Source organism: Astatotilapia calliptera, chromosome 18 (genome assembly GCF_900246225.1).
Source record: "Astatotilapia calliptera chromosome 18, fAstCal1.2, whole genome shotgun sequence".
Classification (NCBI taxonomy): Eukaryota; Metazoa; Chordata; class Actinopteri; order Cichliformes; family Cichlidae; genus Astatotilapia; species Astatotilapia calliptera.
The window spans coordinates 13,611,799-13,636,825 of NC_039319.1; the positions used below are offsets into that span (position 1 = coordinate 13,611,799).

General features: G+C 41.9%; 1 protein-coding gene across 8 annotated transcripts in view; it reads left to right on the plus strand.

The window, feature by feature from the left end:
• Positions 1–5,192: 5,192 nt before the first annotated feature.
• pde1cb (phosphodiesterase 1C, calmodulin-dependent b) overlaps positions 5,193–25,027 on the plus strand; it is a 116,414-nt gene continuing 96,579 nt past the window's right edge. For 2 of the 8 annotated variants that reach the window (XM_026151003.1, XM_026151004.1), the window contains exons 1-2: positions 5,240–5,412; positions 5,601–5,845. In XM_026151003.1, the coding sequence (XP_026006788.1) occupies positions 5,354–5,412; positions 5,601–5,845 (304 nt within the window). In that variant the 5' untranslated portion in view covers positions 5,240–5,353. Of the gene's footprint in view, positions 5,210–5,237; positions 5,413–5,507; positions 5,515–5,600; positions 5,846–19,863; positions 20,221–25,027 lie in introns of those variants that run through there. The other 6 variants (XM_026151008.1, XM_026151009.1, XM_026151005.1 and 3 more) reach the window with 5 other exon arrangements.

The window sequence follows — 25,027 nt, forward strand, 5'->3', positions numbered from 1 at the left end:
AGGACAATTCTGGATAGCTTCCACCTTATCCAGCTGCGGTCGCACCTCTCCTCGTCCCACCTGGTAGCCCAAGTAGCGAGTCTCCTGCCGCGCCCATTCACACTTCGAGGGGTTCAGAGTCAGCCCGGCCTTATGAATTCTTCCCAAGACCTCCGACAAATGCTGCATATGCTCCTCCCACGTGTGGCTGAAGATGACGACATCATCCAGGTAGGCGGCGCTATAACCGTCACAGCCCTGTAACAACTTGTCCATCAGCCTTTGGAAGGTAGCCGGTGCCCCATGTAGGCCAAAGGGCATCACGGTAAACTGGAAGAGCCCGGCAGGGGTCCTGAAAGCAGTGTACGGCCTCGACGTCTCCTCCAGTGGCACCTGCCAGTAGCCTTTGCACAAGTCCAAAGTGGTGATATACTGGGCAGCCCCAATCTTCTCCAGTAAATCCTCAATTCGCGGCATGGGGTACGCATCAAACTCGGAGATGGCATTTAGCTTTCGAAAGTCGATGCAGATGCGTAAAGAGCCATCCTTTTTGAAGATAATGACCACCGGGCTGCACCATTCGGAGCAGGACGGCTCGATCACTCCAAGCTCCAGCATCTTCTCCACCTCCTGTCGCAGCTTCTCCACCAAGTGTTGCGGAACCCGATAGGGCCGTTGCCGGATGGGCTGTCCCTCTTTTAGCCGGATCACGTGTTCAACCAAGGTAGTCCGACCTGGGTTAACGGAACACAGCGAAGGCGTCTCCTGCAGAATTTTCAGTAGCTCCGCAGCCTGCTGTGAGGTCAGATGAGTCAATACCGGAGACCTTGGATTCGTAGCCTGCTCAGGTTCACTCTGTCCTCCTCCTTGCACCACCCTGGCCATCAGTGCCTCCCTCGGAGCCGGACGGGGCTGCTCCACCCATTCCTTCAGGAGGTTCACATGGTAGGTTTGTTTCGGTTTCTTTTTTCCCGGATGATGGATCTCATACGTCACTGGTCCCATTCGGCGAAGCACGATATAGGGCCCTTGCCATTTCGCCAGCAGTTTACTGTTGGAAGAAGGGAGAAGTAACAGCACCTTTTGTCCGGGCTGAAACTCACGTTGCCGGGCCTGTTGGTCATACCAGATCTTCTGGCTTCGTTGAGCATCCCGCAGATTGGCTTCGGCCTCGGCCTGGTACCGCTCCAACCGCTCTCTCATCTCCAGCACAAACTGCACCACCCCTTTCTCATTTGGAGCCACGGTCGAAGACTCCCACCCCTTTCGAACGAGATCAAGCGGCCCCTGTACCTCCCACCCATACAGTAACTCAAAGGGGGAGAACCCCGTGGACGCCTGTGGAACCTCTCTATACGCGAACAAAAGAAAGGGTAACCACTGGTCCCAATCTTTTCCCGTGTCTGACACAAACTTCTGTAACATCCGTTTGAGAGTCTGATTAAACCTCTCCACCAACCCATCTGTCTGTGGATGGTACGGTGACGTCTTGATGGCCGAAACGCCTAACTGAGTGTGGAAGAGCTGCATTAACTTCGACGTAAAGTTAGTCCCTTGGTCGGTCAAAATCTCATCAGGTATCCCCACCCGAGAAAACAACTGTATCAGTGCGCGCAGAACATTAGCGGCTGTGATCGCTCGCAACGGAAACGCCTCTGGGAAACGGGTCGCGTAATCACACACCACCAATATGTACTGATAACCCCGACCACTTTTTACTAACGGACCCACAATGTCCATAGCTACCCTACGGAAGGGGATAGAGATGACCGGCAAGGGTTGTAGCAGAGCCCGATCCGATTTGCGCGCTGGGCAAGTTTTCTGACACACAGGGCATGCACGACAGTACTTCTGTACATCCGTATACATTGACGGCCAAAAGAAACGCGTACTAACCCGTAAATAGGTTTTTTGGCGACCCAAATGGCCTGCCCAGGGGAGGGTATGAGCTAAATGCAGAATGAGAGGCCTACAACTAGCAGGGATCACAAGCCGCTGGTGGTCCCCATCAACTGCATACAACACATTTTTCTCAACCACAAACTTCTCTTTTCCTCCCCATTTCCCTGTTCCCCCTTCAGGCACATTAGCAAACAACACTTCCAACGTCTCATCCTCCCTTTGCAACACAGAAATATTTTCAGGTACATCCCATTTCATGTTCTTATTGCCCGGTCCCTGGGACCATAGCTGCTTCTCAAAGCGGCGTTGGCGACGAGATTTTCTCGGCCCTTTCGTGCCACCCTCGCACAGACTACTGTCCAAGTCTGGCAGGGGTTGGCATCCCGCCTTCGCCTGGGCCCTAGTGACCACTGGGCCTAACACCTTCATTTGAACATTCCCCGATTCCCTCCCTTTTGTCTCTGTGTCCCGCTCTTCTTTTTCTTGCAACAAATCCATAAGCACAGGCACATCCATCCCCAGAATAACCTCTACCGGCAAATTCTGTACCACCCCAACAGACAATAAATATGGCTGGTCATTAATAGTCACTGTTATTTCCACCTTTGGGTAGGGATGTTTGTCACCATGCACACATAACACTTCTTCTTGTCGACTATAGTCCACACAGTTCACTGGTACCAAGCTTTGCTTAATTAATGACATAAAACTACCAGTGTCCAGCAAAGCAGTAACCTGCTGCCCATTTACCCTTATAGTTTTATAGCGTTGCCCCTCAGCTGGCTGGACCTTTGTTGGTTCCGCCTCCAGCCGAGGTGCATAGCAGGCCCCAGTGACTTTGGCCTTCCGGATGGGGCACACCGAGGCTTTATGGCCTGGCTGCTGGCAGTAATAACAAAGAAAGTCCTTACCCGCTCCTCGTAGAGTGGATACCTTGGGGGCCCCGGATGGCTCGGGGTTACTCTCCCGCTTCGGCAGACCCGCGGATTGCGGGGACGATCGCTGTGGCGTCCCAGCTGAGCGGACCGGGGCCGCTCCTCTCCGCGCATTGAAATACTGCGTCACCAACTTGGCTGCGGCCAGTCCGTCCGCGGGCTCATGCTCCCTCACCCAGGTCCTCACCTCCCCTGGAAGAACTCGAATTAGCTGCTCCAAAATAATCGCTTCTCCCATCTCGTCCTTCGTATGCTGCTCTGGTCGAAGCCAGCGCCGGTACAGTCCTTTCAGCCGGTAGTACGTCTCGGTGGGGCTCTCCCCAGGTGGAATAATATTAGAGCGAAACCGCTGCCGATACGTCTCCGGGGAAATGTCAAATTTAACTAACAAGGCAGCTTTTAAATCCTCATAACAGTGGGCTCTTTCTTCATCCATTGCGGTATAGGCCTCCAACGCCTTCCCCGCTAGCAACGGAACTAGCCGACAGGCCCATTCATTCTCCGGCCATCTCCAGGTTCTGGCCACTCGCTCAAAGCGCAACAAATAGTTCTCAATATCTTCCCCCATCTGGTACGGTGGAATCTTTGGCCCCTCCGATCGCCTCCACTCTCCGCCCGTCTGGTCGAAGCTGCTTGTCGTTGCCAGGGACTGGCGAGCCGGTTCCTCCAGCAACGACGGCCGGGATTCTCGCTGCCGGGCCGGGGTAGGCAGCACCATCCTGGGGCTACTCGCTGTTACCGTGCTCGGTGTAGCCGTAGCGGCCGTAGTGCTAGCTCCCGCTAACACTTGCCCTGAGCTCTGCTGACTAGCTGCATCCGCCGGCAACAGCGCATTAGGAGAGGGAACGGTCCTCAGCCCCCTGAGTTCTGCCAATAACACCGTCTCTCTCCTTTGCTGTCCCGCCAGGAAGTCCCTCATCATCGCAATCAGTTCTCCATCACGTGCTGCGGTCGAGGTTGTAGGCAACTCCGGACCAATCCTGCCGGAAATCTCCTCCTCCTCTGCTGAAGAAGATGACGCCGGCACTGTGTCCCACGCCAGCTCCTCTGCTGTCTTCTCCCCCGGAAGCTCATGCTGCTGGGACCGCAGCCCTGTGCGCTTCGCTGGGAGGCGCGTTTTCCTCTTCCGACTAGCCATCCCACTTCTGACACCATATGTCACGGGGTCCCCTTCCAGACCTCTCCCGGACAAACACAGGCGTAGTCGGTAAGGTATTAGTGTGGATACTTTATTTGAAACGGCCTCCCCAGTGCATAAAAAGATGGTTGCAAAGACATAAAACTGAGAGCCACGCTACACAGCCTGTATGTTACAACACACACCCCCCTTCATATCCGGCTCGCCGTCTCTTATATCCCGTAACCCCTCCCCCTTGGCGTCACCACCAATTCTTTATTCTAACTTTAATCCCCGTCTCCCTCCCCCAGAATTTCTTTTTCATTATACACTCGCAAAACATATACATTGATACAGGCTCTCAACTATTTCCCCGGCAGTCTACCCGACTTCATATACCCATTAACGGCCCACGTAATGAGGCCATTCTCATGACGGTCCAGACACACGTGAACTCATTATTTAAACCCCACACCCCCATACCATCGGCTTGCGTCACCCTGCACGATTGGCGATCCCCCGCACGTCCCCCCGACCGACGCCCTTAACAAGTAAGTGGGAACCAAAATCTAGCCACCCCCGATGCGGCTCACAACTTGCTCCTCACCCCTTTTATTCCTCTACTCGGTCGTCAGAAAGATACGCCGCCCCGGGTGCCAAATCGAACTAATGGTGGTGATCTAATGGTGGCGGTGCCATACTCAGCGGACTCTGCCTTGAGACGGGTCACTCCGTCACAATCTCATTCAGCCACAGTGTTACATAATAGTTTTTCAACGGGGTCAATGTGGCGCAAGTATAATGAGGTCAACTGATTTCAGTGCATTAAGTACCCAGACTCCTGCAGCAGACTTTTTTTTCACTGTGACACTGATGCTTCCCTAACCATGTGTGTTGGTCTTCCATCACAAACATATAATATGTTTGAATAAGTGTTAATTTCATCTTAGAAACATAGTTGGTTACTATGTAGCTTATTTGCACTTAAATTAATTAGTAAAAGTTAAACTTAGTGTAACAATCATTGCCCCATGGTTCTAATTAAAAACTGATAGAAATGCTGCTGCAAATGTAATACACAAATAAATAAGTAAGTACATCGCCTACTTTTTTTAACTGCTGTTTGCCAGTGATTGAGACAACTGCACCCCTCTTCCCTCCGGTTAATAATTGAAGTAGCCAGGAACTACAATTTCATTTTCTTGACCACGCCCAAATCTCGCGATCACTTTTCGCAGATAGGACTAAAGTCGCCTGTGACGAAGGGAATCTACAGGTAATTTGTGATGATGCAATTAACATTTATGTCAGCGCAGCTGTTTTAACAGCTCGGGATACCTTGCTGGTTAATTGTTGCCGCTTGTTTTCGCCTCCCTGTCCCGGGAGATCCGCGCTTTTGTTGACAGAGGAGGAACTTTAGATGACGTGTCTTTCGGAGGAAACAGAAAACGAGGAAGATGCAGACACGGTCCGGTCAAAGTGCGGAGTTTTCTTTCTTTTGAATGTAACTTTACGATGAAGTCCCAAGCTTACAGCTGAAGTACATGTTTTTCACTGTTGGCCACTTTCAACAGGTTTTGGGTAAAATGAAATTCAGAGTAACCGTTTCCAACTGAGACGTTTAACTTTCAATTAGCGATGGGTTCGGTGACTTCTGCTCTAACTAGGACGAGGAACGCGTTGGTGAAAGTCGGCTCAGAGCCGGAGAAACATGACCCGGAGAGAAGCCAGTCCGCTCCGGAGTCAGACCGGGCCAATAGCAAAGACAGGAAAAGGGCAACACGGTTCAACGTTTCTAACCAGACCGCACGGCAGAGCTCCCGGCAGTCGCTGTCCGAGGTCCTGAGCAGACAGGACTCCGACAGAGCCAAACAGAGTTCAAAGAAAAAGGCTTTCGAGAGTCCACAAAGCGGTGAGTTACACAGCATGCGATTGCTTTACGACATAATAGCACATAACAAGGAGAAGTTGTGGAGAACAACACATACTAATGCCACTTTAAGAGTCACACATAGTACAGTTTACCCAGTTATATTTATGCAAGTACACTTTAACTTCTCCAAATTTCACACAGAATTATTTTGCTTTCCACTTATTTGACAACTACAAAACACACGGAGTTTATAAAAGAGAGCGCTTAATTAAATATAATATATATAATTATATTATATAATATAAAGTTAGACAGCAGCTGGAGCCAATCTATATAGTGAGTTCTGGATCTGAATACTTCTTCTATCACTCTTTAAGACACAGAGAAGCACAGGTGGAAGTAGTGAAATTAATGATGGCTCAGTTCAATTAAGAGACCTAATGAGCCAGGTGTACAATAGCAGAACCATTTGGATGCTAATTTAAATTGCAGCTGCACTTATTAATGTCATTGATTACACCTGTGGTTTTCTTGCCAAAAGGTAATCTTTGAGAAGGGTCGAGTAACACGCAGCAGATGTGGAAGTTTTTTAAAACAAGCAGTGACACAAGATAAATACTCCACATAAAGGTCTGGCATTCAGGGTTTTGCAGCATGACTTTCTAATAGGACTACTGTGAAAGGCTTATGTCATTAAAATGGTTTTAATAATAGTTATTATACAATTTCCTCATGCTTCATACATTCACCATAGCACTGATAGTGGCCATTTTGCTTCTTCTTTGGAAGCGTTAGGTTCATCTTGTATTTAATAATAAGTATCTAGAGCTGTTCTTAGAAAACCACTGACATGCAGTAATCACTGAGGTTTGGTCATGAGTGCCATGTACTGCACACTCTGTTGAAAGGTGGGAATGATGTTTTGATGAATGCCAGTAAAAGTAAGTGACCGCTCCATAGATCAGGTTAGCTATTTCATTAATAGAATTTCTCAGGTTCATTTCATGTGAAAGCAACATCTCTCTGTGTGTGGTGTGGTGGGGTGGGGGGGGGCATCCTGGCTTTTGTGTTACTTTATACTGCAGATGTCTGTGGTTCATTTCATGGATTTTTTTTAAAAATAGATGAGAGCAACTGGTCACTTCAGAGGATCGTGTGAATATCCTGCTGACAAAAGGTATTCACCGAATGAATGCTGAGCTCTTTGAAGACCAGGCTCAATGCAGCATATCTCCACTACCAAAGCATCTCTTTGATGTTTGAGATGCCCCCCCGACTGAAATAAACAAAACTAACAGTCCTATCATTTTATGTTAACCCTGCAGTTTGGCAGTTGTGTGTTTCAGCTGAGATATACAGCATGCACAAATGTACAAAGTCTTGCTGAAGCTGCTTGTGTTGTCTGGTTAATGCCTACTCAGCTCTGCAGACGAGTGTGAATCTGCATCTTCACCTTGCTCTACCGCTGCCATCTCCAGTTACAACTCCTCGCATATCTGTCCTCGAGGGAAATTCCTCTCCCTGGTTGGCTCCTTAAATATCACCTGTTTTGGGCAGTTTCCATGACCATATGACAGTGTAGACTCCCGCTGAGTTTCCTTCCTGATCCCCAGTGACGTTTATGTGTGCTGAAGAGTCTCCTGCCTGACTGTGCACTCAAGTGCTACCTCCTGAGGGGGAAAACAAAACAAAACGCACACGGCAAAAAAATAAAAATAAAATAAGCACCAACCTTAGTATCATGCTTATCTGGTTGGATCCCTTCAGTATCAGAGTGCCTAGTTATAATGTTAAGGGACTGCAGAGGTTTTATATTGGGTCTTTAGAGCATGGCTAGATGAGACCACACACAGACAAACACACCCTATGATTAATATGGACACATCAGTACCAAAACAGCTTTTACCATTACTACGCAACACGTGTTCCAGGAATTATTTTACAGCCAGTCATACAGTCACGTGCATCTGATGTTGAAGAACTGCAATTACCCTTCGGATTTTATGACTAGCACAAAAAATAGGTCATAAGATTTAAAGTGGTGTTAAAGGGGGTGGAGCTGCTGTTGTAGCATACATCAGTCATATTACATAAAGGAGTCAAGTTGCATTTAAGATTGTAGGTTTTAAAAGATTTAACGTGATTTGTAGAAGAGTAGCAAGAAATTATTGACATGTTTTTATCCGAGATTTTTTCTTCATGTGTTAAGATATAATGGAGACGGAGAGATTTCGCAGGTCTTTCCTCCCCACTGCTGTCAGACTCCATAATAAAGACTTTAACTGATCAAGCACACACATCCATACATATGCAATAATACCAAGTGCAATAATCCTTTCTGTCATCGTTGTATTTTTACTCAGTTGTATATAGTATTTGTATTTGTATTCTATTTTTATCTTATTGTATATTTATTTTATTTTATTCTATTCTGTACATTTGTGTACTGTATTTATTCTTATTGTATTCTAATTTTTGCCTCATAACTTTTGCACTGTCCACTTCCTGCTGCGACAAAACAAATTTCCCACGTGTGGGACTAATAAAGGTTATCTTATCTTATCTTAATTTCATTCCTAAATCCACATAATCGGACACTTTTCTGAGCAGCGTGAAAAAAGCTGATTTTCCTATAATGACATTCTAATTAAAGAAGAAATCACTCGCTTCCAAATGTAGAAGTCCATAAGTAATTACTGTGATATATATTTTTTGTTTATGGACAAGAAATTCTTGGAAAATATAACGCTTTTATTTAACTTTAATGTGGCCTTTAATTTAAATGTACACTCGCCTACCACTTCATTAGGTACACCTTGATTGTACTGAGTTTGACCCGCTCTTGCCTTCAGAACTATCTTAATTTTTCATGGCATAGATTCAAAAAAGGCCTTGAAACACTAATCAGATATTTCGGACATATTGACATGATGACTTCACACAGTTGGTGCAGGTATGATTATGAGTCTTCTGTTCTCCCACATCCTGCTCTGTTTTTCAAGAAAACCAGTTCGAGATGTTTTGAGCTCTGTGACATGGCGCGTTATACTGCTGCAGGAAGTCATCAGAAGATTTGTACACTATGCTCATAAAGGGTCAGCAACAATACCCAGTTGTGCTAAAAAATGACCTCCCACACCATTACACTCCCCACCACCAGTCTGAACTGTTGATACGAGGCAGGATGGATTCATACTCATATATTCTGACACTGCCATCTGAATGTTGCAGCAGAAATTGAGACTTATCAGTCCACACAATGCTTTCCAGTCTTCTCTCGTCCACTTTTGGTTACAGCCTCAGTTTTCTGTTCTAGGCTTCTGTTCTGCTTTATGTCATGAACATGCTTTGTGTTCATCAAATGCTTGTCTGTATGGCTTGGTGGGATTGAGTGGTTGCTTGCATTATTGTTGCCTTACTATCACCTTGAAGCAGTCTAGCCAATCTTATCTGACCTTTGGCATCAAAAAGGCATTTTTACCCAGATAACTGCTGCTTACTAAAAATCTTCTCTTTTCTCTATAAACCCTAGAGATGGTTATTAAAGAAAATCCTGGTAGCGCAGCAGTTTTTGAAATACTCAAATCAGTTTCTCTTAAATCATCTTTCTTCCTTGTTTTGGTGGTCATTTCGACCTTCAGCTGGTCATCTTGACCATGTTTGCATCATAGTCGCCACTATGATATCAGCTGATTTGATATTTCCATTAATGGGCAGTTGAACAGATGCACCTAATAAAATGTCTGGGGAGTGTATGTTCTAATCTTTCATCCTCGCAGCTCTGTGTCACTGTTGAGTGCAAGGAAAAGATGAAGAGAGAAGGGATTAATTAGGAACCACAGACTACTTTACATGTAGCTGATGTTCAGTGGAAAAGTTAGCAACACTAAACTGTCATTGCTCCCCACTGTGCATCTAATGTGCATTTATCTGTATGCAAGTGTGTAAGTCAGGGAGGGGTATTCACATTAAAAAGTGGTGTCTCAACTTCACACCATTTGTGGTTAAACTTTTAATAGTCAGTTATAATCTCTCCTTACTGTCTCAAAAGTATTAAATGGTTTAATCAAAGCTGTTTGCTGTTATTTAGTAGGAAAAGCAGTAGTTAAAAAGTATCAAAAAATTCTGTCTGTTTACTAACTCTAGTTTTAAAGTATTCAGTTTAGTATTTGATAACTATTAAGCAAATATTAATTTTTGTTTCTCCTGCCAACACTGAGGATTTTTCGGTCATGCAGTCCAAATTCTGCTTCCTTTGTGGCCACTGCTCCACAGCTTGCACAGTCTGCTCTGTCTCCAAATTGTGAAGAAACTGGACGTGACTTTTTCATAAAGTGCAGAACTGCTGTGGTTTTCACGCTGTGTCCATATAACGCAGATTAGTCGCTTTGGTCTGTCGGTGCAATGATGTCTAGGATGTGAAAGATGTCTGCCTCTAATCAAAAGGATTATATTTGTTTTCCTTGCTGACCTTACTCTCACCAAACTAGTTTTGCGTCTTTGATATGGAACCATGCTGGTGCAAAAATCATTAGCTAAAATGGTGGACTCTGTTTCTTAAGACTGCTTTTCCTTGTTCTCTTCAGGGTCTTGGTGCAGGAGAAATCAGATGACAGCTCATGGAGCTCTCTGTTTTGTCAGCTCATTTCCCTCAGCTTTGCAACACAGGCTAACATTACCCTTAAAGGTGCCTCTAATGAGTATTTAGCAGGGGAAAAGACAAGCTCCCTTGCACCCAGTGTGTCTTAATTACATGAGTGTGTCACTGTGGTGACAGCGGTGTTGGGACTGACAAAGTGTATGTCATTCCGCATCTCTAATGAGCTTGTTTTTCCATCTGATCGCACAGTTGTTGTCAAGAATTGTGATGTGCTGCTGGGACAGATTACGAAATCGAAAAGTTTCAAAACTGATCAAATAAAATGACGGTAAATTTGAAGCATCTAGAAAAAAATCTCATGCAATTATAATTCAGCAAGTAATTATATTGATTTTTTTTTTTTTTTTAAATCATCATATATTTTAGTTATATACAACGAGACACACACAGAAACAAAAAGTGTTTCTTTTTGGGTGGTTTTGTTTAAACATCAATTTAGTACAACAGACTGCTTTTAAGCCCTTTAGTTTGTCCCCAGCTTCCCTTTATCTTCACCACTAATTAAAGTCTTTGAGTGATGGCCTGTCCTGTTGTTTGATGGCCTGATCAAAGGTTGAGCAATAGTTCATGATTAATGGACATCAGCAAAGCAAGCAGGTGTGTTTCTGTTGTCAACAATCCACTGTACTACAGGTCTGCTAAAAAGAAGAAAAAAAGTTTATTTTCACATAATCGATTGTAACAAACCACGGCAGACCTGATGACATGTTCATGCTTTTCAGCATACTTGATTATTTCACCACGGTTGCTGTACACACTCGGCTGCAGCTCTCCCGCTGCCAGCCGGACACATCACCCACAATAACAACAACACTCAGGACCCAGTACTACTTATGCAGAGCGGCGTGATGAGCCGATGAAGGTCCGGTGCGTCAGCTTCTCCATGCATACGTATCCAAAAAATCATATCAAAGCTGAATTAGTAAAGTAGAACAAGCACTGTTGTGTGTGTGTCTTGCACAGTACTTGCATACAACCAGGACATCTTTGGTCAATTCAAATCTCATTCCATACTATGTGTAATAAAAGAAACATATTTTTGGAGTATTTGTTTTGCATTTTCTTTTTTTGTACTTGGACTATTGGAACAATATCTGGTTTTGTTTGTTGGAGCTTTGTAATGTTGTCTTTTTGCATATGTGTATTTGGCTGAGATGACAATAAAATTAGCTTTGAATTAGCTGTCCATTAAAGGCAAAAATGTCCCAAATAAATAATCTTTAAGAAAACAGAGCTAGCAATATTAACCTTTTGTCTTATTTTGTGCAGTATATATTTTCAAGGTCTTCCCGTTGCCTAGTGATAGTGATGTCACCCTAATAAAGACCCTTAAAAAATGGATCTTGACAAGGATTCAAAGCAGTGGTTGTAGAACATGCTTTTTGAATTGTCCTATACGTAGGACATTCTTATTTGATTTTTCACTCATTCATACACAATACATTCATTTGCAATTCATTTCACCATAAAGAAAAAAATCCTGCGATTATTTGGCTACACGCAGCAAATGGCGTAGACAATCAAACCCACAAAACCTGTGTGGTTATCAGAGTAAACGTAACACAATACGCACCCAGTCTGGTTTACAGACTGGCTCTCGAGAAATCATTCACATCCACATTATAAAAAATATGAAAAATGATACACAATCAGTGATTTTTTTTTTTTTATCCAGTAAAAATTTGTAAAAACACAAAAATGGTACAAGGTAATGTAGAGGTATCACAAACCGATTTAGGACTGCTATTTTACTGGAAACAAAAGAGTTTTTGGTCCTGTTACACCTTACTCTTGGTGTTCTGTATCTGCAGCCTGAAGGAAGCAGTTCAGATTCTCTGTGCAGGGGGAGAGTCTGGCTCTCAACAATAGCTCTGGCCTTTCGCGCTACCTGCTGCTCATATACAGCAGGCAGTGTGGTCTGTGGGAGACCTGTAACTTTACTGGCTACTTTCACTTTGTTCCTTTTCAAGCCAGGAAATAGCTGAAAATGGTAAAACTGATTCAATGAAAGAGTTATCATAATTCTGTTGACGTTGAAAACATGCAACTTCCTCAAAAATGTGAGGTGTTGCTAGCGCTTCTTGACCACTGCTTCCACATTAGTGTCAAATTTTCAATTATTATCAATGACCATTCCAAGCTATTTATATTGTTCCACCTGTTCAGTAGCTTTACTCTTGATGTTGCTCTGCAGTCGAGGGTGAGGGGGCTTTCTGAGACTGATCACCACGTCCTTGGAATTCTCAGTGTTATTCTCAGTATTTAGCAGACTAATGATGGCGGTGTCGTTGGCAAATTTAAGGATGTGTCTGCTCACATGCTGGTTCCTGCAGTCGTTGGTCTATATGTTACTTTGTTTAGAGTTGTGCAATCTTTATCTAGAAATGATTCAACTCTAGCTCTCTCTCCTATATTTTGCCTCTTTTTCCTGCAGCACCCTGAGGCTGGTTCTACTGAACTTTCTTCCCGTTAAAAGGGAGTTTTTCCTTTCTGCTGTCGCCAAGTGCTTGCTCAAAGGGCTTTTTGGGCCTATATCTAATATTTTTGGATCTTTATCTGACAATTGAACCACCTTGAGGTGGCTGTTGTTTTGAATCAGTGGTAGTAGTGACAATAGCAAAGCAAAAAGTGGCCAGTAGGTGTCAATGTAGAGAAAGCCTCACTTTTCCCATAACCACTTTTAGGCTTCTTTTATGGTGGTTTGTGTCTAACGTTTGAAGGATGTATTGAATTATAGACAGTTAGAAAGCAGGTACATTCTCTTAGTGTATTCACTTGTTCACTGTTAATGTATTGCCAGTATTTTGAGTTACAGATTAAGCACTGCTGTAAGTTAATTTTGTGCTTGACTGATGTTTAATTGTTGTTTCCTGGAGTAGGGGAGACCGGGGATAGTTGTAACATTTTTGACATTTCTGTCTGTAAATTGAAGCTCTTTTAAGGTAGTGGATTCAAAATGTAATGCAAAGTATTTTCATGTCTCTGCTATTAAATAGTGCAGCTATTTTCTCTGCAGAACAATTACCCATTGCATGGTATGGTCTCAAACACGAAGAGTGAAATGTTACAATTAACCCCATAGTCTGGGTTAGTTGTAACATATCCTGGGGTAAAATGTAACACAATGAAATAAGGGTACTAAGAAAACATTAACATGTAATCTTTGTTTATTCAACACATGAATGCACTTAGAGCCATTTGTGTAGCTGTGTGTGTGTGTGTGTGACAGAATGCAGAAATCTAGCTTTTGAACATATTCCAACCCCCCAAAAAAGACAAATTATGGAAATTTCTGCAACTGAATATTTCATTAATTTTGGTTGGTCTTCCTTGAGTTTGGCCTCATTGGCTCAGTGGGCATTAGAACCTACAACTCTTGCACCAATTTTGAACATAACAATGAAGCTGAAAAAATGTAGTTGTTCACCAGCATCGCAATTCCATTACTTTTTATCATGGCTTACCTTGGTGTGGTTTGCAAAGTGCTTCAGAAAGATGAGGAAATCTGTTTCTTGCACCCATCCTGATTTATTTCCATTACCAGTACTTCCTACTGGTCCATCTCTGACACAGTGGTCTGCATAATGTATGTGTGGGAACACAAACAGTGGAGGAATTGTGTTGCCAATGGCATTAACCGCATATACAAAAGCGACCAGTGAACCTCTCTCTGCTGATGTCGTTGCCCCAACTTGTTTAATATAAGTTAAAGTAATAGTGTGGTAAGTTGTAACATCTGCATTATTGTTACAACTAACCCAGACTGTTGCTGTTACAACTGACCCAGACTCCTATAGCCATGAACTAGCTAACATTACAGCCAACGGCTAAAACATTAGCACTAAAGACCTACACAGAATATATCCCCATAGACATACAAATAACACAATTTAAGTTTGATGAGTTTAACTGCAAAGCAGATAATGCTATTACAAATTGAAATAAAGTAGAAAAACTTACTTTTTGGCATACAAATTACTTTTTTTTGTGTTAAATTGTCTGTGTTTGACAAAATGTGCTGATTTTTCACATGTGATAGCAGAACTGAATTGGGCATGCACAGGATGAGTCACATCATTTGAAACTTAGCCCTGATTGAAGAAATTGGAAGTGTTACAACTGACCCACGTTACAACTATCCCCGGTCTCCCCTAGGCCTAGTTGCTTTTTTGTTTTCTTTATTTTTTTATTTTAATGTGATTCTCTGTTCCTCTCTCATTATGACCTATTACTTTTCCATCAGTCATTTCAGGGTATATTTAACCACTTGTTCACTTCCATCTTATCTGATTACCTTCAATCTTTTACTTCAATTGAGAGATTATTTGAAGGACACTGATGAAGCTACATGGCAAAACGTCCAACAATTGTAGGAAGTAGGATAACGATTGGCTCACAGAATGTGGGCCAGTAAAATATTCGGTGAAAGTGACAATGACAGAATTGATGTTGCCAGTGTGGGAAAGCAGAAGTGATTTAAAGAATATACTAGCAGCCTGAATTCCCATGAATGCAGCCAGATGAGTGAATACAGCGCTACCTTGTTGAACACAGGCATATTGTAAGCTTCATTACTCAAGCTTCCTAATCTAATCTCCTGTGTCCTGTTTCTTAAGGAGGTAACATCAGCATATACAGAAGGAGCTATATCTTTACTATTAACAGTTCCTTGGAGATTAATAGCACTTCATACTGACCCCTAACCTGCTCCTTCTTCAAGGTCAGCTTTACCCGATGCCCGTCTTTGGTCCAGTTAATAGTCTGCGTCAGCTCTTGAGGTGCACACGAGATATCTAGTACCCCTGTGCTCCTGATCCTAGGCTGCACTTGAGCAGTCCAGCCTACATGCTCAGCCTCCAGGCTGCTTCCATCTTCTTAACTTGAACTGCCTGTCTGCTCTGCTTCTCCTGGTAGACCTCCAGAGTGGTCTCGCCTGCCTTTTCCTCCTCTCAATACCCTGTCCTCCCTACCTGCAACCCACCCACATAGTGGCCTCTTATGTCTGTTGGCTATTTGCCATAGTTCTCCAGTTTCTCCTTGCTCTGGCTGCCAGTTCGATCACCTACTGTTTTGAGCTCATTTGTATCCCAGTCTCAGAAACATGTATCCATGTATCCACCTGCTTCTGTCTTCTGTTCTATCATTAGAGACTTGTCTTCCATTATGAATGTTAACTATGCTCATTCCAACACATTTTTTTTTTAAAGAAATTGTGCTTTTTTAGTATACTGGGCTCATAGAGTGAGCCTTTCCCAAAGCGTTCTTTTACTCTTGTCATTCCAGTACAGGGTGATTAGATTTCTTTTTTTTTTCTTGTAAAGTCTTCTCGTTATGTTAGACTTGGATAATGATATGCCTACTGCCTGAAAAATGTTTTCCACTTGGCTGGATGCTCTGAAAAGATCCAGTAATCATCTACCAGCATCTTTTTCGGTGGACACATAGGCTACAGAAGAAAACACTGGTGTTTCTAAGCTCAGAAGTGCATTCTTTTGTCAGTAAAGCAAAGTGTTGATTTGGCTCCTCCTATGCTATCACTTTGATTTTGTTTTTGAATGAGAGGAAGAGAGGTGTAACAGTGAAGCTGCAAGGAGTCAAGATAATGAAGGTGGATGAGTTTAAATACCTGTGTCAACCATCCAAACCAGTGAACAGTGTATAAAAGAGGTGAAAAATAGAGTGCAGATAGGTGGAGTGCGTGGAAATGAGTGTCAGGGGAGATTTGTGACAGAAGAGTCACAAAGCAAGAGTGAAAGGAAAGGTTTACAAGACGGCTGTAAGACTTGCTCTGATGTATGGTATGGAGACAGTGGCTCTGACAAAAAGACAGGAGGCTGAGTTGGTGGTGGCACAGTTTTATTGAGAGTGACCAGGCGGGACAAGATCAGAAATGAGTACATCAGTGGGACAGTTCAGGTTGAGTGTTTTGGAGGTTAAACAGTCTGACATGTGCAGAGGAGGGATGATGGATACATTGGACAAGGGATGCTGAAGATGGAGCTGCCAGGCAGGAAGACCGCAAACAACATTCCTGGATATCATGAAGGAGGACATGCAGAGAATTTGTGTGGCAGATAGGGCGAGATGAAGACAAAAATGATTATAATGAGATCTGTTGTGTAAAGATTATCAGCTAAATCTGAATGGCACTCACAAGTTAGGGTCAAGTTGTATGTATGAGAAAGTTGTCCGGCATCTTACAAACAAACTACGTAAAGCTTCCACCATGCTTGCATTTGTACTAAGGCTTTAATCGAAGCTTATATAAAAGGCTGCATAGCAACTTTTATAGGGTGATGCACAGGTGTGGAACAGCACGTAGCCTCCTAAAATATCAGGAAAATAAAAGCAGAGGCCCACTTCTTCAGTTAAGTGTGTTACATAACTTCCTCTCTAACTTCTGTAACCCCTGAATGCATTAAACAGCAAGATCTGAATATAATGCAGCACACTTTGACCATGATATAAAAACACCTGCTCTCATGCAACACGCTCTCAAAGAGAATCCTGGCATTTAACACCTTTACACTGACTTCACATATTCTGTTAGGCATGTTATTTAAGGAGCAGTGTCATTGCATTGGCAGAAATATAATTTTGTTAATTACATTTTATTGCACTAAACAGTGTATTCAAACACACTGAATAAGGCTTGAAAGTATATTGTAACCGCTCTGAACCTTTCAAAAACAATTATTTAGTCCACTGACAAAAGGAAAGAGTAGCAAAGCTACAATATTCCCACACATGCCCTCATTAACATGAAAGCTGCCCAGGAACCCACAGTGAGAGTGTTACAAAATTAGGATCTTCACAAATTGCTACATGTGGAATGAATTGGAGGCTCGGGAGAGCAAGGTGACAGCAGAAGGAACGCGTAAAGAGCTCTTACTGTAGCTCACCAACAAAATGAGATGGAGTGTAATTATCCTACAGCCGTGTAATATGTCCTCTGAAACTGAGCTGAGTGACTCAAACTGTCTTTCTTGTAATTGGATGGATGTTCTGATTGTGATCGATAGCTGTTTGACTGTACCGATACAGATCCTTTGGGTATTAGAAGATACCGTTCCTATTATAAAACAATAATCCTATTTTTCACTATGTAAATTAAAAAAACATAGATGCTCACTATTATTTGCATATTGTAATACACTCATTGGCTTTGTTGTATTGCCATTGCAATGCACTGCACTAGTTTTTCTCCTCTCTTCTGCTCTCTCTCTGTCTCTGTATGTGCGCTTGTGTTTCACGATGTGTGCCCCCTCCCACGCATGTGGAGTTGAGGAGAAACAGGTGAACTGAAGGATGTTACTTGACGTGACAAAAACTCAATATGTTGATGTTTAATAAAAGCTTCCCAACCATGGCTAACCCTAAAAACCCCCAAAAATATATGGCTACAGTTTGTGTGCTGTTACCTTACAGTTAAGTCAGAAAAAACTGCCTGCTGCTGCTGCAAAAAACTGCTGACCATCTGTCTTTACCCCTCTCCGTGATACATGTGCTTCCTATACAGCTCTAGTGGCACAAGACACACAAATATAGATGCTATCATGAAATACGTGCACCTCTAACTGCTACATCATTTAGAAAGTATGCATTAATTATTGTTGACAGTATTACACCGTGTGTCCTTATTTTACAAAATTCTTGTATAACAAAGAGTGATTTGTCACCTGTTGATTTTACACACTCATTTTCAGTCTTGCATGTATGATTGGTGTGCAGATTTTTTTTAAGTAGGTGTTAGCATTTTGGTGTTTTGGCACACAGGCATCATGCATCATTCATTGCAAACTAGTAATTATTGTCAGATTACATTTAAAAAAATAAATAAAAATACAAAGGAAACACAACCAATTAATACATTTGGCAATAAGCTGAGAAGTGCATTTGACTTAGCTCTTAGGAAAGGGCTGTTGTCATTGTAGGTAACTGAAACCATGGTGTTTCTCTGACTTTAAACAACATATTTTTGTTGTCCAAGCCCATCTATGCTGTTACAGTTAGCCACGGTCTATGCCATTATGAATATAGCACGTTATGCAATTAAACACAAACAAACAAAATTCCCCCTAATTGTTATCAGACCAGCAATTATACTGCATATAATTTAGAATGGAAAAAAAACGAACAGTCTATGTATTTGTTGCATAAAAAATAATTTCCAATGCCCAGGTTGCTTATTAATTTTTTTGTTATTATTATTATTATTATTATTATTAAAGCAGTGGCGTGCTAATGCTTCCAAATCCCCTGCCTAACATTGCTTGGATTAAATGACAATGACTGTGTCTGTTATTATGAAAGTGGAACAACAAAGGGGAAAGGAACAAACACAATGAACAAAGTTAGATCAATATTAGCTTTCTCGAAAAAGTGCAAAGAAAAAAAGAGATTTGGACTGTTTTATTGCAACAATCCTTAATAACAATGAACACCGTAAGCAGAATGTTTACAGATAATATCTATTTACCTAAATTAAGAACAAAATTAGGGTTGAAAGACATGTTTTCTTATCTGTGTAAATGCTTTTATAGGCACAACTAATGAATCTGAGAGAGGGTGTGAGATCAAGCCAGAAGTGTTCATAAAGACTTCTCACAGGCACTAATCAGGGGGGGGAAGAAACACTGAAAAATTCCATAACTAAATGTCAGACGGTGCTAATATGGGGAGCTTTTTATCCTTTATTAATCAGGTGTGTGTGTGTGTGTGTGTGTGTGTGTGTGTGTGTGTGTGTGTGTGTGTGTGTGTGTGTGTGTGTGTGTGTGTGTGCGTGCGTATAAGCACACACACACTGCACTGGTAAAATGAAATGCTGTTCAAAGAATCACAAAGGGAGGATTTTTCCTGGATAACAAACAAAGCAGCGTCCTTGCTTCGGTGTCAATTAATCTACTGGGATTTAAAGGGGAAAAATAAATACATTTGAAGCAATTTGTCTGCTCTTACAAACGCTGCCATTAAAGGGATAATGATGAGACTGTGTTTTTTTTCTGTCAAAAGAAAAAACGTGCGCGTTTACTTGTAATGGCCTTCGGCTTTCTGTGGAGAAGCATGGAACTGCTAAAAAATAAAGAGCAAAGTCAAGCGTTGAGATCTCGCTTTGACTAAAAACATATAATCACTCCCTACCTGACTCGTGCACCAAAGTTTTTGTGTGTTTGAGGGTGTGTGATCACAACTAGAAGAGACTCTAATAGGCCAAATCCGAGCTTCCACAGCTTTTGCTAAAAATTGTTGACAGTAGGAGGAGTCACGTTCATTTAAACACCTCTAGAGAGGTCCTGTCCAACCACCACCACCCACCACAGACACCTACTGTACCTCTAGGGGAAGAGAGACAAGGAGAGAGAGTGGGGAGGGAGGGGAGGAGGGAAATCGAGAGAGAGAAGAAAAGCAAACCAAGAGCCATAAGCTCCTTGAAATGAGCTTGTTGAGGGGTGAGAAACGGACAGACCGAGAGAAAGACATGTACAACAAAGACAGGGGGTGGAGAAAATTCTCCTGCTCGGCGTGTGTAACGAGAAGTGGTGAGTCTTTGCCAGTTCTCCCCGAGCGCTCGGCACTAAATGGAGTCAGAGGACTGAAACAAAACTAAAACAACGCACTGCAAGTGACAAGAGGCATTAAAACGAGATTAAAAGGAGGAAGGGTGACAGCGCGATGGAAGCCAACTCTAAAAAGCATCGATTCAGGAAGGGTCGGAGTGCCACCTTCAGCATTGATGGCTTTAACATCACCATAGGTAAGCATGTAAGCAACAAGCAGAGCACGAGCAAAGGTTAAGTGTGTTTGCAGGGGAGCCCGAAAGTGTGCGTGTGTGAGTGGAACAGATTATATGGGTGTGTAAGAGAGTTCGAGGCAGTGCAGTGAGGCGTTCGGCACCAGCACAGAGACATCGTTAAACACATCATCACATTTCAGCTTCTCTGCACAATTCGACACATTAGTCCATTCTGCTGAAGTTGCTGCTTGCCTCTGTACACCATGGAAACAAGGGGACTTCAGACTAAAGCTGTGTGCAGCTGACGTCACCAGGAATTCATTCTATTGTCTTGACAACCAGAGTGTTAATGAACTTATGTGCCACTTGCCTTTTTTAGTTTTCCCAGGACTTGTGAAAACTCCAGCAGTATTGAGTGTTGAAGCAATGTGAAAAATAGTGTCCTGAAGATGTTCTGTGGTGTGTTCCCTTAGAAGACTTGTGTCCTCAGATAACATGGGGCGGAGTTAATGAGAATAAGTTTGTTTCATACACAGCAGTGTTGACCTTTTGTCATGTGGGAACGTGTTGTGATGAGAAACAAAATCTTGGTCATGCTCTCTCTTGCAGTTTGGTAAACAAAGTGAATTAGAAACTCTGCGTAGAACTCTATATATATATATAGATATAGATATAGATAGATCTAGATAGATAGATCTAGATAGATAGATCTAGATCTATCTATCTCTCTCATTTGTCATACTTACTTTTTATGTAAAGCTGAAAACACGCAACACTTTTTGTGGCACTCCTATCGGAGCTGTCACTGTTTGCACTAAGTGTATACTTATGAATTCAATATTCATTTTAATTAAACCTGCATTATGGAATTTTCCGTTAACAGTCGAGTAGATGATTACTTGGAGTGTGGTCGCCTGTGGAGACAAATCCACTGAGAATTGTAAGCCAACCTTAATACATGCCCAAGCTTAGTTATTATTGTTGTTATTATTATTATTTTTGTACAGCCTGCAACTTTGCTGCCTGTGGTTCATTCTTGGTTGTGTTATCCACTTGCTTTTTAAGATGTATCCCTGTAACCTGGCCATCAACTACTGAGGAATAAAATGATTAAATGGTGGACATAGTGGTGCATTTCGCAGCTACTTCACGTGTCAGTAGTAGGAATGAATGCTGGACTAACCGGTGATCACGTGGTGGTGCTATGTGTAAATATAATACTGTTTGTTATCATGTTTGGCACAGAAGCTTTATAAGGGCGACCGTGGCTCAGGGGGTTGGGAATCGCATCTGTAACCGGAAGGTCGCCGGTTCGATCCCTGGGCTCTCTGTCCTGGTCGTTGTGTCCCTGGGCAAGACACTTTACCCTACTTGCCTACTGGTGTTGGCCAGAGGGGCCGATGGCGCGATATGGCAGCCTCGCTTCTGTCAGTCTGCCCCAGGGCAGCTGTGGCTACAACTGTAGCTTGCCTCCACCAGTGTGTGAATGTGAGAGTGAATGAATAGTGGTATTGTAAAGCACTTTGGGTGCCTTGAAAAGCGCTATATAAATCCAATCCATTATTATTATTAAGGGCAAGTCTTTGTTACAACTTTTTTTGTTGCCTCCTGCTAGTTAAATAGTTCAGTCTTCTAACCGCACTAGGTAATTTTCCTCATTACCTTAATGAAGACTTTAAAATCTCTTCCTTTTTGAGCTTTCAAATATACATTAATTAAGTTTTTTTGCTACGAAGGAATCACATTTAACATGACGTGCATAACAGGAAGTGCTTGCATTATGAATACAATGCACAGCGGCCTATTCTGGACATTTCTGTCCAGTTTGGAGTGTTTTTTATGCCAATCTTAACACATCTTAATTTACCTTCTCCTTACTGTTTGCGTCAGTAACAAAGCAGACCAGTGTGTGCAAGTTTAAAAACATTGAGATGTTAAAATAAAATCTAACTTGGGTTGAACTGGGAACATGGAGATCTTAGTGCCTTAGTACTATTACATATCTATCTATTCTTTGTTTCTAGCACAGATTCCATGCCTGGACGGTGTCATTTAGCTGAGTATAAGATTGAACGTTTCAATCTTTAGACTGTCACAGAATACAAAGATAGGAACAGAGAAGCAGTGAATGATTTCTTGATGATTTTTTAATAGTGCTCAAACGTACCTGAAAAGATTTTATGATCCCACAGATCTTTGGATTTTCCGCTTACATTGCTGCATCTTCTTACCTGTGAAAACCTGCCTCAGTCACATGCCCTAATATCATGGCCAACTACTCACAACCATGGCAGTTGTCATGGTAACCTACAAATGTCACAATCAATTGCTCACTGGGTCAAGGTTTCAGTCCGCGCAGCAGCATTTTACCAATCACCTCCTCTGAAGCGTGACTCCTAAGCGCTGGTCCTCATTGCCTGGCTGGACTCTTTTGTTTTCTCCTTTATTAAACTCTGAACCTCAACTGTAGCTGACAGCCTCTGCTCAGATTCCCACTGAGGTGTTTTGTCAAGTTTTAGCCTTATTAGATTTGTTATATTTCTGTTGATGTTATGAGTTTCATGTGGCCAAAGCCAGTTTTAACTTTGCAGCTCATTTGTCAGAGTACAAAGCACCAGGACTCTTGTTTTTATGCACACATTTTGGGGTTTTTTTGTTTTGTTTTTTTCCTTCTGTTTCCATTTTATTAAACCATCTTTTCTCTTCCTTTTTCTCTTCTAATTGTACCATTCAGTTTGTGTCTGAAATAGTGTCTTTGTCAAATAGTCTGGGTGCCAATTTTGAACAAAGCAAACTTCTACTGAAAACAAAAGTAGCAAATGCTGACAAGCTCCTTTGTCCATTTCATATTAATAGCTGTTATAAAGACTGTAGATCCATGACATGTGATTCTTCATTCCTAGTTCCTATTTTTTTCCAATTATTCCCCAAACATTTTTTATAACTATTCAGAAACATCCATTCTTGTGCATTTCTTGCTGGAGGATAATCACTATATAAAAACCTATGTTTTTTATAATCAAATTCAAATAACACAATAAAGACTGTTAAGTTCAATACACATCTATCTAAAACAAACACATAATTAGTTTAACTTTAACATCATGAATCAACTTGAATCACATATCTATCTACAGTTAAACTGGAAAAAGACACTTTTTTTTGGTTTTACCTCTGTACACCAACAAACTGTATTTTAAATCAAATAGTCAAGATGTGATTGAAGTGCAAACTTTCAGCTTTAATTCAAGAGGTTTTTACAAGAATTTGACTTTAAATGTTCATATAGACACTTTTTTTTTACATAGTTCCCCATTTTCAGAGGCACAGAAATAATTGGACAGTTAACTGAACAGCAATTTCATGGTGAGGTCTGTTCCCTTGTTATTTTATGATACGTGAAGCAGACTTTCAGTCAACTTCAGATAAAATATTGACAAATTTTCACTGTAATTTTAAATATGGGGCCTGAAGAGATGTCAGCGCCAGTGAGAGAGGCCGTCGTTAGGCTGAAAGAATTAAATAAATCTATCAAAGAGACAGCAAAAGAAGGAGGAGAAGAAGGAAAACGCTAGCTAGATCAGCAACACCAAAACCCTTAAAGACCATGGAACTCATCTAATGTGCATGATGACAGAATTATTTCCATAGTTTTGAAAAACAACTTCACATCTGACCAAGTCAAGGACACTCTTTGAGTGTCAGGCATGCCATTGTTTAAGTTTACAGTCAAGAAATGCCTAGGGATGGAAACACAACAAGGTGCACATCACTGATTACACCCAAGAATAACAAAGCTACAATAGACTTGAATAGACAGGATATTTGTGAAGGGCACAGGGCTATATTATCTGCTCTCATCTGGCCAAATGCTGTAAAAATGAGCGGACTGAGCTTCACAATACAAATGCATAATGACCCAAAGTCTTAGGCAGAATCAAACAAGGAGTTTCTCAGTGAAAACAAATGGGATATTCTTCAATAGTCAAATCAATCACCTCAGCAGCAGCCCATGCTTTCACTGGCTGTTGTAAAAGCCTGGCGGAGTAACTTAAAAGATGAAACACTGTATTTGGTGATGTCCATGGATTCATGCATTTACTCACTTTCATCTAAATGTTATAAACAATCGTTATGTTTAAAATTATAATATTTTCAGGGGTTAGGATGGGCCTTAATGACCTAGAACAGTGTTCCTGCACCTTCAGGTAATGAGCAATTAAATCTGATAGGCACACTCATACATATTACCATCAAATGACTTAGTTTTCCTGTGCTGCAGCCTGGCATTGCTCTCAGTGACAGCATGGAGATATTGGCTCAGTAATAAGAAAATAATGACATTACATTTAGGACTGAAAGATAAAATAGCAAAAGGACATGTAGGATTAATCAGTGAACAATATCAGTAACTAATAAAAAACATAAAATCTTTGAAACTTTCACTTAATCATTTTATTATTATAGCTGCAACTGTTTCCAATTCAATATCCATCAACATAGTTTTTTTTCCCCCCAACTGTGACCTTCAGTTGGATAAGTGGAAGAAGATGGATGACAGGATGGATGGATGGATTGTACAAGGTGTTCATTAGTCATAATCTTTTTTATGGTATTCTGATTGAATGTTGGGATGATTGAAGCATTTCCTGTGAGAGAACCTGACATGCCGCCGATATACCTAATGAAGTTTGGATAGACTGAATCATTGTAATAAATATTCTAGCATTAAGTGAGACAGTGTGTGGGTGTTCTATTTAATTGCTTTTGCGAACTGATACATGTCAAAATTACGTAACAGATAGAAATCAGCCAACACACAGTTTGA